General features: G+C 41.0%; 1 protein-coding gene and 2 non-coding genes across 6 annotated transcripts in view; all 3 read left to right on the forward strand.

Annotated features, from left to right (window-relative positions):
* Positions 1–15213, forward strand: part of LOC142385517 (NLR family CARD domain-containing protein 3-like) — a 369716-nt gene extending 354503 nt beyond the window's left edge. For 3 of the 4 annotated variants that reach the window (XM_075472128.1, XM_075472129.1, XM_075472130.1), the window contains 5 exons: positions 6123–6296; positions 8109–8282; positions 12247–12420; positions 12564–12737; positions 12884–15213. In XM_075472128.1, coding sequence (XP_075328243.1) covers positions 6123–6296; positions 8109–8282; positions 12247–12420; positions 12564–12737; positions 12884–12905 — 718 coding nt within the window. In that variant the 3' untranslated portion in view covers positions 12906–15213. The remainder of the gene's footprint in view (positions 1–6122; positions 6297–8108; positions 8283–12246; positions 12421–12563; positions 12738–12883) is intronic. The other variant, XM_075472132.1, reaches the window with a different exon arrangement.
* Positions 15214–16763: 1550 nt separating this feature from the next.
* trnat-ugu (transfer RNA threonine (anticodon UGU)) lies at positions 16764–16837 on the forward strand. The gene has a single exon. It is a non-coding gene; the product is annotated as a tRNA-Thr (tRNA).
* Positions 16838–17140: 303 nt separating this feature from the next.
* On the forward strand, positions 17141–17214 carry trnat-ugu (transfer RNA threonine (anticodon UGU)). The gene has a single exon. It is a non-coding gene; the product is annotated as a tRNA-Thr (tRNA).
* The last annotated feature ends 307 nt before the right edge of the window (positions 17215–17521 follow it).

Genomic DNA, 17521 nt, shown 5'->3' on the forward strand with positions numbered 1-17521 from the left:
GCAACTTGACAGACAACCGTTTATCCCGCCCACACTGCTATCGAGCGTCAATAAAGGCTGTACAGGTCTGGCTTGCTAGCAGTGTTGCCAATTTAGCGACTTTGTCGCTAGATTTAGCGACTTTTGGCCATCTCTGGCGACAAAAAAAATAATCTAGCGATTTAGCGACTTTCGGGCTCAATCTGGCTGAATCTAGCGACAATTTAACTTGTTTTGTGAGTGACAAATCAGTTGCCCCGCGACACCATACAAGCCGAGAGAGAAGCACTGCAGGACGGCGGCAACCCGGCATACCGTCATTTCCTGTCAAAACAGCAGTTTCAAGCTAGCTACAACGAGGGTAGGTTCACTTCCTGTTTTCAAAACAAAAGCACCTTTTTATCGTAATGGCTTTCCCTATGATAAAAGGCAACGGGTATTTTATTCTGTCAAAATAACCGGAAGTGCGTTGCTCACTGCGGCTAGCTTTAGTAGCGCCGAATTCGTCGGAACAAAATTGTAAATAGCCGGTATTTTGGCAGGTTTTTAACACGTTGGGGATCTAAACGACTACTTTCTGGCATGAAAAGTTTCAAATGTTGCTAAAGTTTACAGAGTTTAGAGCTGAAATCAGCTTCAGGCCGGCTGATTTCGGCTCGGGTAGGAGCGAAAATATATAATATGGGCGTGGTTACGTCACTTATGACGTCATGACGCAATCAAGCGACTTCTAGCGACTTTTCAGAGAGCCATTAGCGACTTCTTGTGATTTTTTTTTTGGCAACACTGCTTGCTAGGCTAGTGAGAAGGAGTTTACGATGGCGACAACATGATCAGTGCTGTCAAGGCGTTCAGTGCAAAACTGTCATTGTACATTCAGGAAGTGAAAAGCAGCAGATTTCAGCACTTCCCCTCTATCTCAAAGATGCTGGACAGTCACACAGGTGCAGCCAGCGTTTTAAATGTGTCCAAGTATTGTGACCTCTTATCAAGGCTTGGACAGGAGTTTACTGACAGATTCAGTGACTTTCAGAAACTTGAGCCCTGTGTGACATTTATGGCCAACCCTTTCATGAATGTGGACATAAGTGAGATTTCAGGACAGATGGCTGAACTTTTCTGTGTCGATCCTGAGGAAATGGAAATGGAGGTTATAAACCTTCAAAACAATGTGCAGTTAAAGTCTCAGCAGCAATCAAAGCATTTCTGGAGCTTGGTAGAGCCAGATAATTATGAAAATCTTCACCAAGCAGCTCTGAAAATGTCTGCTTTGTTTGGGTCTACATACCTCTGTGAGTCAGCTTTTTCTGACATGAATGTCCTGAAATCAAAGCTCAGAACGAGACTGACTGATGAACAGTTAAATGACTCCACAAGAGTGAACCTAAGTGGAAACACTCCAGCATACACCTCTCTTGTTGACTCCTTGCAGTGTCAGTCATCTCACTAGCTAAAAACTGAACTTCTGAACACATTCACACTCACACACACACACACACACCTTCACTGCTCAATATTGAACTGAACTAAATGTTTTTTATTGTGAATGCAATTTTTGTTCTTTATTTGATGTTTTAATACAGAATGTGAGATGTGGACAGTAACATATTGTAAATGTCTCTTACAGCTAGACTGCGCTAAGGGCCCTGGGTTAGATGGGTTATCCCCTCGGTTCTTACGAGATGCTGCTGCAAATATAGCTCCTTTAATCTCACATATTTTTAACATGTCGGTTGAATCTGGTATTTTTCCCACTGACCTCAAGAGGGCCAAGGTAGTCCCACTTTTTAAAAAGGGAAACAGCCACGACCCTGGTAACTACAGACCAGTCTCTATTTTGTGCACAATCTCTAAAATTTTTGAAAAGGTGGTCAATGAGCAATTGAATGAATACATGAATAAAAACAACTTCATGTATAAATTCCAATCCGGATTCAGGAAGTCTCATTCCACCGAGTCATGCCTTCTCTATCTTTCTGACATCATACGCAGGGATATAGATAATGGAAATCTCTTGAGGCCCTGGGAGCAGACAGCCCCACATGTAGGTGGTTTAGGTCATACTTGTCAGGGAGAGAACAACTGGTGGCCCTAGAGGGAGAGCTGTCTGACCCTAGAATAGTGACATGCGGCGTTCCACAAGGAAGCATTCTTGGTCCGTCTTTATTTTTGACATACATTAATGACATGTCAGACTCCTGTGCATGTGACCTATTTCTGTACGCTGATGACTCAGCACTGTTAATGTCCGATAAACAGCAATCTATCCTAGAGAGCAGCCTGAGCACAGAGCTAGCTTCTGTAAACTGCTGGCTGATTGACAACATGCTGTCCCTACATCTGGGTAAGACAGAGGCCATCTTATTCAGCTCAAAGTACAGACTGAACAGATGCTCTGAATTTAGAGTCACGCTGAATAAAATTGTAGTCAGTGCAAAAACATCAGTAAAATACCTGGGATGCATCCTTGAAAGCAACCTGGATGGCAGGAATATGGCCAATAAAGTTCTGAGTAAAGTCACCGGGCTCACAAAGTTCTTAGCCAGAAATGCGAAATTCTTAGATGGGGCAACAATGATCATTTTAGCTAACTCCTTAATTTTAAATCATTTTGAATTTGCAAGTACTTCCTGGTTCAAAGGCCTAACAAGCAGACTTAAAGGGAGGCTGCAAACAGCACAGAATAAATTAGTGAGAGTGGTTTTGAATGTGGGCCATAGGTCTCATATAGGTAGGTCACATTTTGCAGAGCTGAACTGGCTCCCTGTTGAGTCTCGTATTATTATGTCAAGGATGAATATGATCCAAAAAATTCTATTTGGTAGCGCCCAAATGTTTTTATCATGTCTTATCACTAAGGTAAAGGACAAACACAATATTTGCACTCGTGGCAGCATATCAGATCTGCGTCCATATTCTTTTAAAACATCTGTAGGGAAAGGAACCTTTGCCTATATAGGGGCAATGCAGTGGAACAAGTTAGATAGGGAAATTAAAGTCACATTGTGTCTGAATACTTTTAAAAAGAGAATCAAGGCCTGGTTACTAGAGAGGGTAGCTGAATAGAGCAGGGGGTCAGCTACTGTCGTTTATTTTTATTTAAGAAAAATGTGGTTTGCATTCTATGTTATTTATTACTGTTTGTCATACACTCTGTGAGTGTCTTGTCGTAGCTTGTCTTGTCTTAATGTTTTTTGTGAGGACCACAATGGAAATAGGTCCTGCAATTTATTGTGTTCCTATCCTCAATTGTGTGATGATGTCTTTTAATGTGTTTAAGGTGTGCTTGTCATACACTCTGTGAGTGTCTTGTTGTGGCTTGTCTTGTCTTAATGTTTTGTGTGAGGACCACAATGGAAATAAGTCCTGGACTTTATTGTGTTTTTATCCTCAATTGTGTTTTGAGTCTTTGAATGTGTGTAAGACTTTTCTGATACAATTAAATAAATCAAAATCAAAATCAAATGTTCAGGAAAAGAAGGCTTATTGAGTTTGTTTGTTCATAATGAGCGATGATAATAAATGTTACAAAACACAAGTAGCTCTCGGCCATTTTTATTTTGTTAAAGTAGCTCTCAGAGGGAAAAAGGTTGGAGACCCCTGCTTCAGTGAATCAGAAGCTGAATGTATTTCACAAACACACAGAATCCTTCTAAGTGTTACTGGAAGTGAATAAGACATGTTTGAACACACTGGGGAAAAATCATGTCCAAGTGATTTTTATTAACAGATGTCTGTAGATGACTAAAATCAGGATCTGCAAGTCCTACTGCTCACCAAGTCTGACTCCTAATATTAAAATGGAACAAAAAAGGATATTTTACAGCTTTTTATCAGACTAAATCTAGAAGCTGTCCAAAAGCAGCTCCCCACAGTCCACAGAAATGTTGCTGTTTTTATCAGATATTTCCTCCCCAGACTCCTCATGATGACTGCATGTTTTCAGTATGTCAGGAAAATGAATAAGAATACTCAGGAATACTGTCTGAAGTTCAAAAGCAGAGGACATTAATTATCCTGCAGTAAGGGAACGTTTACATACAGAAGCTGTGATGCAAATGTTCAGAGATGCAGAGTTCTCAGGAAGCTTTTATAGGGCAGAGAAGACGGATGCTTGCGTCTATGCATGAGACATTTCCTTCTGTCCTGCTGGGAGCAGATAGTGGTGTTGATACCGCCCAGGCTGTGGGACACTCAGTTCTTAGAGCGGACAGTGGTGATCTCCCGAGTGCAGCTATTAATCTCATGCATGCGTCAACATAAGCAGTTACACAGAAGTAGAAATGATTATATGAGCATAAAGGATCAGATTTTTTCTATCACAGTACGTCCTGAGGGTAGATTTAGTTTTGCTGTCCGTTTTGAACATGAACATGAAACTTTAAAAATAAATAAATAAATAACCAAAGTGCAGTTAAAGCTTTTTAAACTCTATAACGGGAGTGAACCGGGCATAGACAATACAGTGGGATGACATCATTGACGCGTGGAATGTACTTCTCTGTGGAAACTTTTTAAAGTGAGTCAAAGTAAGAGAAAAACAAGTTGTCCTTTCTGTATTCATTTCTTGGAAGAAAGGTCGGTCAGTCCTACAGAAAGCATGGCGGTCTGCAGAGTGACACACAAAGGCTGCAGCTACAGAGCCCCGCTCGGCTAGGGTTAGAGGAGAGGAACATGAAATATTTCCACATGCTAAGTTGGAGTTTAAAGGCTTATTGAGTGACCAAGGGGATTAAAAAGACAAGATAAACCTGAGGAATTTAGGGCAGAAGGGCCAAAAGAGCCAATCCTTGCTGGGTGATGACACACTCGACTTTGCTTGAAGGAGGGAGGTTGAGTGACTTCTCCAGAGGCCGAGGGCCTTAAAGGGGAAGTTCGTTTTTTTAAACCTGAACTTTATTTCTGGCATAAAATACATTCATCTACTCACCGATAACAGTTTGGTGAAAGTTGCCGTCCTTCGGACACTATTTATATCACTCAAGATCCGCGTATATCCATATAACGGGAGTGAACCGGGCTTAGACTATACAGTGGGATGACATCATCGACGCGTGCCGCGCCACTAGACGTGAGTATAGAAAGCCCCCGATAGCCCCAAATAACAACAACATGGCAGCTCTGAGCTAACAATAGCAATAGTACGCGTTCATTCAGTCATTGGTCTTAAATTATTGGTGAAATAAAGACAGATAATGCCTTATTTAGAGGTCTGCCCTGTTCACTCCGGCAAAACAGCTGACTGTCAGTGTGAGAAGATGCTTTGCTCACATGGTGTTCTTTGCTGAGCTGAGATCATCAGTAACAAAACAGGATGAGCCGATAACAGCAGAAGATCCATCTTTTAGTTTCTGCTTTGGTAGCGAGCATCTGTACTGATCTGCTCATTAGTCCAGTGTTTGGATTTCCTGAAGATGAGTCTCTAAGCTGAGCTGCTGCCTGCTGTGTTTCTGTCTGCTTCTACATCATGTGACTCTGATGGAAGCTGTGATGTTTAAAGACTGAATGGAAACACTGAACTTAACACTCTGACTCCTCCTTGACTTCAGCTTTGTAGCTTCCTGCCGGAGATGGGGGAGGTCTCCCAACCATCAGCCTCAAACTCCACTGATTCTGATAGTTAGTCAAAGCGTCCATCAGCATCCATTAATCAGCCAAACTGATCAATCAGTCCACCTCTGGATGGTTCCAACACTTTTCTAAGGCTCTGTAATGTTTGCACTGACTGAGATATTCAAACACAACAAGTCACAGTAACAAGTTCTGCTGCTGTCGACTCTTTAAAGAAGTTTGATTCCATGATTCCATTAAACATCACTGCTCCATGTTTTTGTGCCTTTAACCTTCAATAAAACAGTGAACCTGATCTCCATTTCTATCAGTTTGTTCCCATTTGCTCCAAAGTTCCTCCTGACATGTTTGTTTTCTTTGAAACTTGAATCATTTGGCTGCACAACATGAGTTTGTATGGATGGAGCCACTGGTGGAGCTGGCAGAGTTTAAGAGCTGAAGTCACTCCGTCTTTATTGAAGCAGCAGCATGTTGTCATTAATATTAATGAGAGCTCTTTTTCACTTGTTCTGTTTGACTGTTTTAACCTGCATCCTGTTGGCTTCAGCTCACATGTTTTATTCTTTATTCAGATTGGTGGGCTGCAGGTTGTCAGAGATCAGCTGTGCTTCTGTGGTCTCTGCTCTGAAGTCCAACCCCTCCCATCTGACAGAACTGGACCTGAGCAGCAACACCATCAGTGACTCTGCAGAGAAGGAGCTGCGCAGCTTTCTGCAGAGTCCTCACTGTGGACTGAAGACTCTGAGGTCAGACACCATGTTTTAGTTGTTTGTTCAGATTAATATGATGTGAAAGTTGTGCTGGTCTTCATGGTAAAGTCTGTTTTCTTCTTCAGTGGTTTAGTTGATGAAATGATGATTCATTAAATAATGAGAAAACACAGTGAATCTGTCAGACAGAAACAAATCTAGAATCACTGGCTGATGCTTCTAGAGCTCCAGAGTTGGTGAATATTTCTGTCTGAAACAATAACAACAGTTTGGAGCAGCAAAACTCCAAAAGCCCGTTAATCAGCTGATACTAACAAACTCCCCTCCAACACTGTTGGAAATGAACAATCTTTGACTTGGTTAGAAAGCAGCTTTCATCACAGCAGCAGTTATCTTCAGTCAGATTCATTCATGATGACAAAATCCAGCCAAAAAGCTTCTCCCACTAATAACTGAAAGGAAATCACTTTCAGTTGAGCTTTATTTCATGAATTCTATCAATAATTCCCTCTGTTACACAATGTCAAGTCCAACTGAAAGTGATGCTGACATTTAGTGACTGTGAGGAAAACACAAAGAAGAGTTTATCAGAAGAAGAATAACATGATTGGACGATGGATGGAAGAAAAGCTTTGAGCTAACTTGTTGCTAGGTAACAGCAGATGGAAGGAGGCTGTGAGTGTGTGTGAGCAGCTTTCCATCAGGTGAGAAATGTGTGAAAACATGCAGCAGAGTCAGTGTTTGATAGCTGTGCAGCCAAAGAGAAGCTGAACAGGTGAAGTGCTGCGACCCTGTGCAGGTGAGCCCAACACAGACACAAAGGATGATCACTGAGCTGCCATGAAGGAGGGAGGCAGGGACTGCTGCATCACTGCAGATACATGCTGTTCTGTTCCCCTGCTGGCTGTGTGGGAGCTGTTCCCACCTGTTTTATTCAGTAAGAGCTCAGAGTTGCTGTGAGCTGCATGTGAGTGAATGCAGGCTGAGAAACAGCAGATAAGAAACATGAAGCTTCATCACTTTCTCTGAGGAACCAAAAAAACAGATTCAAAGTGAAAAAAGTGCAGCAGACGTTTATTTCAGTTTGAATGTAAAGTTCATTCTTCTTTCATAGTTTTTTTATTTCCACTTTAGTCTCATTTCTTCATATTTGAGATGTTTTCTGTTTTTAGATTCAAACTTTCTGTCAGATTCTGAACTTTTTTCCACCTTCTGATCCGTTTTTTCACTTTCAAACTTTTGCTGCTGACCTGCTTTGAGAGCCAGGACGTCAGCTGACAGGGGGGTTAAATCCTGACTGCCAGAATACCTGACTGATTCTGATAGTTAGTCAGAGCGTCCATCAGCATCCATTAATCAGCCAAACTGATCAATCAGTCCACCTCTGGATGGTTCCAACACTTTTCTAAGGCTCTGTAATGTTTGCACTGACTGAGATATTCAAACACAACAAGTCACAGTAACAAGTTCTGCTGCTGTCGACTCTTTAAAGAAGTTTGATTCCATGATTCCATTAAACATCACTGCACCATGTTTTTGTGCCTTTAACCTTCAATAAAACAGTGAACCTGATCTCCATTTCTATCAGTTTGTTCCCATTTGCTCCAAAGTTCCTCCTGACATGTTTGTTTTCTTTGAAACTTGAATCATTTGGCTGCACAACATGAGTTTGTATGGATGGAGCCACTGGTGGAGCTGGCAGAGTTAAGAGCTGAAGTCACTCCGTCTTTATTGAAGCAGCAGCATGTTGTCATTAATATTAATGAGAGCTCTTTTTCACTTGTTCTGTTGGACTGTTTTAACCTGCATCCTGTTGGCTTCAGCTCACATGTTTTATTCTTTATTCAGATTGAGGGGCTGCAGGTTGTCAGAGATCAGCTGTGCTTCTGTGGTCTCTGCTCTGAAGTCCAACCCCTCCCATCTGACAGAACTGGACCTGAGCTGGAACAACATCAGTGACTCTGCAGAGAAGGAGCTGAGCAGCTTTCTGCAGAGTCCTCACTGTGGACTGAAGACTCTGAGGTCAGACACCATGTTTTAGTTGTTTGTTCAGATTAATATGATGTGAAAGTTGTGCTGGTCTGCATGGTAAAGTCTGTTTTCTTCTTCAGTGGTTTAGTTGATGAAATGATGATTCATTAAATAATGAGAAAACACAGTGAATCTGTCAGACAGAAACTAATCTAGAATCACTGGCTGATGCTTCTAGAGCTCCAGAGTTGGTGAATATTTCTGTCTGAAACAATAACAACAGTTTGGAGCAGCAAAACTCCAAAAGCCCGTTAATCAGCTGATACTAACAAACTCCCCTCCAACACTGTTGGAAATGAACTATTTTTGACTTGGTTAGAAAGCAGCTTTCATCACAGCAGCAGTTATCTTCAGTCAGATTCATTCATGATGACAAAATCCAGCCAAAAAGCTTCTCCCACTAATAATTTAAAGTAAATCATTTTCAGTTTGGACCTTTTTGCTCCACTTAATTTATTTAAATGATGAATTAGCTAAAAGTAGAAAAGTCCTGGGGCGGTCGGTGGCGTAGTGGGTTGAGCAGCCGCCCCATGTAGAGGCTACAGTCCTCGCTGCAGCTGGCCCCGGTTCGACTCCCGCACCGACCTGCCCTGTGCTGCATGTCTTTCCCCTCTCTCTGCCCCCTGCTTCCTGTCTCTCTCCAACTGTCCTATCATTAAAGGCATAAAAAGCCCCAAAAATACTTTTTGTAGAAAATTCCTGCAGCAAAAAGGTTTTTTTGCAATAACTCCAAATTTATAACAACGGCAAGTTTATAGGCCAGACAGAGAGAATGCCAAGCTACCACCAAACCACCAAGTTCCTTTTTATTCTTTATTAGTAATTCCGTTTCCATGTGGGACTGAATGTGAAGCTGAATGAAAATGATAGCATTCAGCTTTGGTAGCAGACATTGAGATTTCTCCCACTGGGTCTCCAGTGGAACGTGGTGGAGCAGCACAGATGTTGGCCTTCAGGCTCCAGTCACCCACCCTCCGTCCCTCTCAATTTCTTTTCTCAAATCAATCTCTTCAACCTCACATCTAATAATAAGAAACTTAAAGTGTTTCATGAAAGCAACATATTTCTGTTTCTAAGGCAACGCTTTAGTCCAAATTCTGATTGTTTTCAGCACAAAATCATCCTTCTTCATCCACTGACATTGAACAATGTGTTCTTCTCTCTGGTTTGTATCAGAACATTCCAAGAAAAACAAGGTATCAGGAGGAGGTAAAAGGCATTATTCCTTCTTTTTTTGTCTTAAAAGAAGACAACTGTAAGTGTGCAAGGTATTTTCATACAAAGTAACTGACTCTAAAGACACAAAAGCTGGTGTAACACCCTCCCCATTATCATCAATGACCCTAAGAGGGAGGAGCAGAGACGGGTGGGCCAGAGGAGTGTGAGGTGAGGACAGAGAACAGGGAAAAGAATGATCTTTATTCATTTAAAATGCTCTCATATTTCCTTTAAAACTGAATCTAGTATCACCAGATCGAGGCAGTTTATAACTGAAGATTACTAAGTGTTTCAACACCTCGGTGTTCACATTGAAGGCATCTAGCTTATTCATGTTGTTTTTTCTGCATAACTCTCAAATTCTAATGGATATAGAAACATATTTTCTGTACAAAGCTTTATTGAAAACTTTAAAAATTCACTATTCAGAAAAATGTGACACCCGTTCAGCTAATTGTGTTGTGCAGTTTCAAGTCAACGTGTATTTTAATCTGGCAACAACTGGCCTCTAAAGATGGTTCCGGATTGAGAATATTGTCATAGAGCTGTTTGTTCCCCCATTTTACAACATAATCAGGCACCCATTTTTACCTCTGACCCTTTCCAGTCCATCAGGACTTAACTGAGGGATTCAGTGGGAACTGACTTTCATTCCACCTTAATTATTCCAAATGTAACTGCATCAAATGATGAGAGAATTTATAAAACTGTCATTAACCGTGTTGAGTTGGTTCCTTTTTGGGGGTTTCAGCTAAAGTGGTTTCAGTGCTTCCAGAATGTTCCCTAAATAGAACCTTACTTGGATTTTCAGAAGTGAACTTGAATTTATTTCCATACTTTTAAAGATGTAATCAGAAGATCTCAGACAGTTTCCAGATCTTTAAGTATTCATTTCACCACGTAAGCACAGAACATTATCAGAAACTATAAGAGACTCCCACAAAAGTTAAAGAAATTCATTCTAATTGTAATATTTTTAATTTCTTTCTTCAAACAAACACAAAAACTGAATTAAAAAAGAAAATATGGAGAAATCAAAATAAAATGAAGAAATAAATGATTTGGAGGGATTAAATAGATCAACATTGCAAAGGAAACTAATACAGGAATAATAAATCAAAATAAGAAAAATAAATATATTCTAATTGTAAAAATGTATTCAATTCAAAACTGAGTCACAAAGTAAATAAATAGCAAGATTAACACAATTAAACCAACAAACAATAGAATTAAAGCAGAAAAATGACATTCTTTATCTTAGTTTAGGCACAAATTCTGTTTTTTCTTATTATTTTAGTTGAATTTATCATCTTACAAACTAATTTATTGAACTATTCATATATTTTGTATATATTTCAGATTATGGCTGTTTCAGTCCTCCATAGAGGAGAGCCCAGAAGTAACAAGTGATCACCTTTTTTTTTTTTTTTTTCCAATAACACCGTTAACCCATAGTCTCTAATGTTCACTGTCACGGCCCGGCTCCTGAACATAAAATGGAGACGAACAAAAGGGGTTAAACAAGCTGTTCATTGTTAAAACCCAGCCCGCATTAACTCTCAGCACACACATCAAGCAGCATGAGTGTTGGGAGTCCACACGGTAAACAGGAGACTCTGGGGTCAGTTCCCTGCCTGTAAATATAGTATCATTTCTATGTAAAATCTATAAAATGTCTTTTTGTTTCCTACATTTCAATTTTGAAAATCAGAAAAATCTGAAAATTAAAATCTGAAACTGAAGGAAAAAGAATTCAAACACGAAAAAACACGTAAAATAAGATTTGAAATTAAAAATGCATCAAATAATCTACAACCAAATAACATCAGAGTAAAATCATCTGTTTTAACTTTGAATGAAATTTCTTTTTAAAGAATAAGACTTGACTTTCAGTTTCAACTGATGGAAAACTCATATATCGGCCCAGTTAAACTCCATGTAGAAACAGCTTTGGTAGCGAGCATCTGTACTGATCTGCTCATTAGTCCAGTGTTTGGATTTCCTGAAGATGGGTCTCTAAGCTGAGCTGCTGCCTGCTGTGTTTCTGTCTGCTTCTACATCATGTGACTCTGATGGAAGCTGTGATGTTTAAAGACTGAATGGAAACTCTGAACTTAACACTCTGACTCCTCCTTGACTTCAGCTTTGTAGCTTCCTGCTGGAGATGGGGGAGGTCTCCCAACCATCAGCCTCAACCTCCACTGATTCTGATAGTTAGTCAAAGCGTCCATCAGCATCCATTAATCAGCCAAACTGATCAATCAGTCCACCTCTGGATGGTTCCAACACTTTTCTAAGGCTCTGTAATGTTTGGACTGACTGAGATATTCAAACACAACAAGTCACAGTAACAAGTTCTGCTGCTGTCGACTCTTTAAAGAAGTTTGATTCCATGATTCCATTAAACATCACTGCACCATGTTTTTGTGCCTTTAACCTTCAATAAAACAGTGAACCTGATCTCCATGTCTATCAGTTTGTTCCCATTTGCTCCAAAGTTCCTCCTGACATGTTTGTTTTCTTTGAAACTTGAATCATTTGGCTGCACAACATGAGTTTGTATGGATGGAGCCACTGGTGGAGCTGGCAGAGTTTAAGAGCTGAAGTCACTCCGTCTTTATTGAAGCAGCAGCATGTTGTCATTAATATTAATGAGAGCTCTTTTTCACTTGTTCTGTTGGACTGTTTTAACCTGCATCCTGTTGGCTTCAGCTCACATGTTTTATTCTTTATTCAGATTGGAGCTCTGCGGTTTGTCAGAGATCAGCTGTGCTTCTGTGGTCTCTGCTCTGAAGTCCAACCCCTCCCATCTGACAGAACTGGACCTGAGCTACAACACCATCAGTGACTCTGCAGAGAAGGAGCTGTGCAGCTTTCTGCAGAGTCCTCACTGTGGACTGAAGACTCTGAGGTCAGACACCATGTTTTAGTTGTTTGTTCAGATTAATATGATGTGAAAGTTGTGCTGGTCTTCATGGTAAAGTCTGTTTTCTTCTTCAGTGGTTTAGTTGATGAAATGATGATTCATTAAATAATGTTTTATTCTTTATTCAGATTGGAGCTCTGCGGTTTGTCAGAGATCAGCTGTGCTTCTCTGGTCTCTGCTCTGAAGTCCAACCCCTCCCATCTGACAGAACTGGACCTGAGCTGGAACAAGCTGAAGGAATCAGATGTGAAGGAGCTGTCTGATCTTGTGGAGAGTCCACACAACAAACTGCAGACTCTGAGGTCAGTAGAGGGTTGGAGGACCATGCAGCTCTCAGCAGTATTTTATGAGACTTTATTTATAATTTATTATATTTATTAAAGCTGATGACAGCTGAGGATTCTCTGAAACACTCGTTTATCTCCTCTCTTCTTTCTTATCTCTACAGATGGAAGCCATCTCTTCAGTGATGGTGATGAACAGGACGATGTGAGCTGAGAGGATGAAGCAGCAGCAGCTTGTGTGCAGAGAGACTCTGACTGGATGATGATGTATATCATGTTGATGTGTTTATATTCTGTGTTTTTCTTCCTTTGGAATAATAAAGTTAAAATTGTTAGAAATGATCAGTAATGAAATGATCCATAAACCCAGCTGCCATCACTACCTGCAGTTCTACCTGAATTGAAAGAAAAGCCAGCGTGTAAAATCTGTCACCTGTTTTATTCTCTTTGCTTCCAGCTTGACCTGGTTACATCTCACTTTGTTTGATTCTGATGGATTTGATAAACATCCATCAGTGGAAATGAGAAGCTGTCAGTGTGATTGCCTTCTTTTATGATTTTATTGCCTTCTTGTGATTTGATGTAGCTGTACAGCACTTTGAATTGCCTTGTGTATGAATTGTGCTCTAGAAATAAAATTGCCTTGCCTTGATTCAGTCAGAGACGAGCAGCTTTAGAGACAACTAAGCTGAATGAAATGTGGGGACCTGGAAGGAAGATCTTTCTCTCTTTTCACTTTGGATGTTTTCATCTGAAGGTTTTTGGACAGGCTGCAGGGATCATTTCTCCCTGTGGAGACCAGACTTCCAACACCTGCAGCAGTAGGTGGCTGAATGATGGAGTTTAACTTTCTGTATCTGCAACTCACAGCTGCTCTGTTTATTCACAGCTGAGAAATCATCTTCCTGGGGATGACCATAACCTTTATAAACATCACCACTATCTTTATTAACATCAAGAATCAGTCTGAATGTTTCTGGTTCTTTCTTCTGGTACCAGAATACATCACCATTAATGACCAACTCTCCTGGTCAGTGTTAACTGGTCCTGAATCAGCTCTGCTGCCATGGCAACCAGCGCTGTAGAGACACAGACAGACAGATGAAGTGACAGTGTTTGCTCCAGGTGGAGTTTGTTGGCTCCTGATTGGCTGGAAACACTCACCTGAACACAGACAGCACAGAGCAGTGGCTGGGAGGAAAAGCATTTTGTGCAGCGCTGCTTCCTCTGGTGAACCTGGGGAGAAGTGACACTCTGATGCAGCTCAGGCCAAACAAGGACGAGCTGTGAGATCAGAGCAGGGCCCCGTGCTTTCTAACAGCTCCTCAGAGCTCCCATCAGCCCCTGCGGCCCACAGAGAAGTCCGCTGCTGCTGAGTGACAGCTCAGCTGAAGCTGCTGTGTGGTTTCATGCTCTTCATTTGAATCTGACGGCAGATGAAAAACAAATCGGGGTCACATGATGCAGAAAGCCTAAAAAGCATTCATGTTCCCACAAACACATTCAGCTTGGTGGTGAATTTAGTAACACACTCTGTTATCTGTTGTTTAACAGCTGGGATGAAAATGCACAACTACAAATCCACACAGCTCCTCAACTCTGATTGAATTCTTCAACGTGTTTGACTTCATTCAAACACATTGAACACATTTTTTTTATTTTTTATTATTTTATTATATACTTATTATACACTTATTTATCCAGTGTTTTTCCTCATGGGGATCTTCCACACCGGGGACTATGCCCACTCGGTCTGTGGGGTCATTACTGTGGGGATGGCCCTGGTTCGGGGGGGCTGGGGGATCCTGCACTGCAGCCCTGGCTGTGGTGTGGATGCCGGCCTGCCCTGATCTGGGCGGTTCCCCGTGGTGGCGGCCTCTGTGGTCATTGGTGGGCTGGCTCCCGGTGTGGACAGATCCCCAAGATACCGTTACCTCACTTCAGTGTCAAGCCAGATTTTAATGTTGATTTTAATGATGATTTTAATGTTGATTGTTGATTGCTAACATGTATGTATTACGCGCAACCAAGCAGTGGTCAGTGCTGTGAGATTCGGACAATGCCTGGGTCGCCAGGAAAACGCTCCCACACACTTATTTATGTCTCGGGAATGCGGGGATACACTTAATTTGGCCTGGGGGTGGCATATCCCTTTAAGGGTGGCAGCTTCATGACACTTTCTCCAGTCTGACCCTCACTTGGAACACAATCAGACATACTGGGACATGTGGGAAAGGATCACAGTGTTCATACTGTACATATCTGAGAACATCCACAGGAAGACACTTTATCATTTACATGTTGATTCTGTCTTTCAAAGTCAGATTCTTACTGGAATCCATGTTATACACTGTATGCTGACACGTAGAAATAATCCCATTCTGCTTGTAAGCAGCTCTTAATAGAAACAAGCATGACTGCACTGTTATTACTGTATTATGTTGATGCATGAAAACAGCTGAACAACATACAATAAAGCAACATACAATAAATACATTATTACTGACCTGGACAATGATGCATTCAGGTTCAGTTACTGTTGTCCCATTTTTAATCACATATATATAAAGGATCCCTGCTTCTGTTTTCATTTATATCTCATACAGCATTCATACACCCCATGTTTGCCACCATTGCCTGGGCTCTATGAACATGTGTTGCATATTATTTACAGTTCAGATCATAAAGCTGAAAAAGAGAGCAAAACAGCACACGTGATGACTGCTGGCTGAGAACAGAGCACCACTGCTTCTGAAATCACAACAAGTGATGTCATCACTGATTATGACTTCACAGTTTTGCATGACATCACAGTGGAAACATGACATCAGAGTACATGACATCCCTGTAGTTTCTAAAAGCCTGAAAGACAAAGCGCCTGAAAAACAACACGTACTTAAAAAGTAATTTAGACAAACGCTAAAAAACAACAAGCAGAACGAGTCAAAGCAGAATATCCTCTCCTGCACTTCTGTGGGGTGACATAGTAGATGAAGAGATTCTGGAAAATGAGTCTGAGGGTTTTTACATATTTCCCTTTGAAAGTGGCAAAGAGGAAAGTTAAGAGGAACCCGCCAACAGGCCAGAAGCTGTAACAGCGAGCTCAGAACACCATCAATCCCAGGTCTCTGCTGCTTCCAACACACCCAACAGAAAATCTGCTGTTGTTAGAGGAGCAGTCAGAGGTCTCTGCTGCTGCTGGGACTCCTCACTCAGAGGATGTCCAGCTTGTGCAGAATCATCCCCAGGCCTCTGCAGCTCAACACAGCAAGAGGAAGTTTACAGATTCAGGAAGCTATCCCACTCCCTCTGTGGGCAGCACTCAGAGGGAGTTTTGTTGTCGGCTCAGAGAGCTGGACTGGACAGAAACAGTCTAAATACAGATCAGGTTTCTACACGTACTTCTGCAGCTGTCACTGAGCACTGATGTTGAAGATGATCATCCTGTTGTGACCAGTTGTGAGTCAGACTAAATACAGAGCACCTTGAACTAATACAGATCATCCCTTTCTTCAGTAAAGCATAAAGTATGTGCTTTTATAAAGTCCTCTAAAAGTGGTCAAAAGTCTTTAAACACACCTCATTTCTTTATGTTTTGCCAGGAAAATGGGAAAAAAGATGGAACCCCTCCACCAACACTGCCTTACTGTATACAGAAAATGAGTCTGTACTGGAAGTATAAGAACATTTATTCAAATGTGCACGAACCTCAACAGGTTTAACAGAGCTACAGGCTATCTAAGCAAATAAAAACACCCGAGTTCAGACATTTAGCTTTTCAATTCCTCCTTCTGTAGCTCATCAAACATAATCAAGTAAGCCTTTTACAAGAGGCAATATAACTAAAAAACACAGTATGCACAGTGTTACAATTTTCAACAGATACAAAATAATCAACAATATTTCAGTCCAGGAACTGAACATGTTTTAATATCACTGTTAGTTACGCACAAAATTAAAAAAATAAAAAGAATCACAAAAACCACTTCCTGAGGTGGATCCAGTTCCTGCTCTTTATTCTTTCATCAGTTTTATGAACCATGTGGCGCTGTGGCTTAGTTGGTCAAAGTGCCTGTCTTGTAAACAGGAGATCCTGGGTTCAAATCCCAGCAGTGCCTTTAGGTGTTATTATTTACATCAACATGGTGCCATAACTGTTTACAGCAGTGCTTCAGGAGTGCTGGACTTCCAAAACAGTCTGTACTTGGAGGCACTTCATCTCATGGCTTTAACTATTCTTGAGGTACAGACGATTGAACTGGGACTTAATCCAATGTTTTCACATATGGAGATAATTTGAATAACATCAAGCCCTGATTTATGCAGAGATTCCATGAATATTGGAAATAAATCACAAAAACACTTCCTGAGGTGGATCCAGTTCTTGCACTGTATTCTTTCATCAGTTTTATGAACCATGTGGCACTGTGGCTTAGTTGGTCAAAGTGACTGTCTTGTAAACAGGAGATCCTGGGTTCAAATCCCAGCAGTGCCTGTGGCCCTTCAGAGCTGGCTATGACTTAGCATGAGAAACTGGTTGTTAGCAGGGTTCTACTGAATGCTGTGCATTATTGGTCTTCATGATGGACCTTTAAATGAGCAACATGGTTATTATTAGTCTTTTCTTTTGTCAGACCTGATAAAAATGTTTTTTTCGAAGTCACGGTTAGTTTTGGGAGAGTCTGGAGCTCATTTCCTGAAATGGATCCAGTTCCTGCTCTTTATTCTTTCATCAGTTTTAACCCTTTGATGCGCAACATGGGTCAAAAATGACCCGGCTGAGTTTTAAATTTCCATATCTT

Source organism: Odontesthes bonariensis, chromosome 8, assembly GCF_027942865.1.
Source record: "Odontesthes bonariensis isolate fOdoBon6 chromosome 8, fOdoBon6.hap1, whole genome shotgun sequence".
In the NCBI taxonomy this organism is placed as follows: Eukaryota; Metazoa; Chordata; class Actinopteri; order Atheriniformes; family Atherinopsidae; genus Odontesthes; species Odontesthes bonariensis.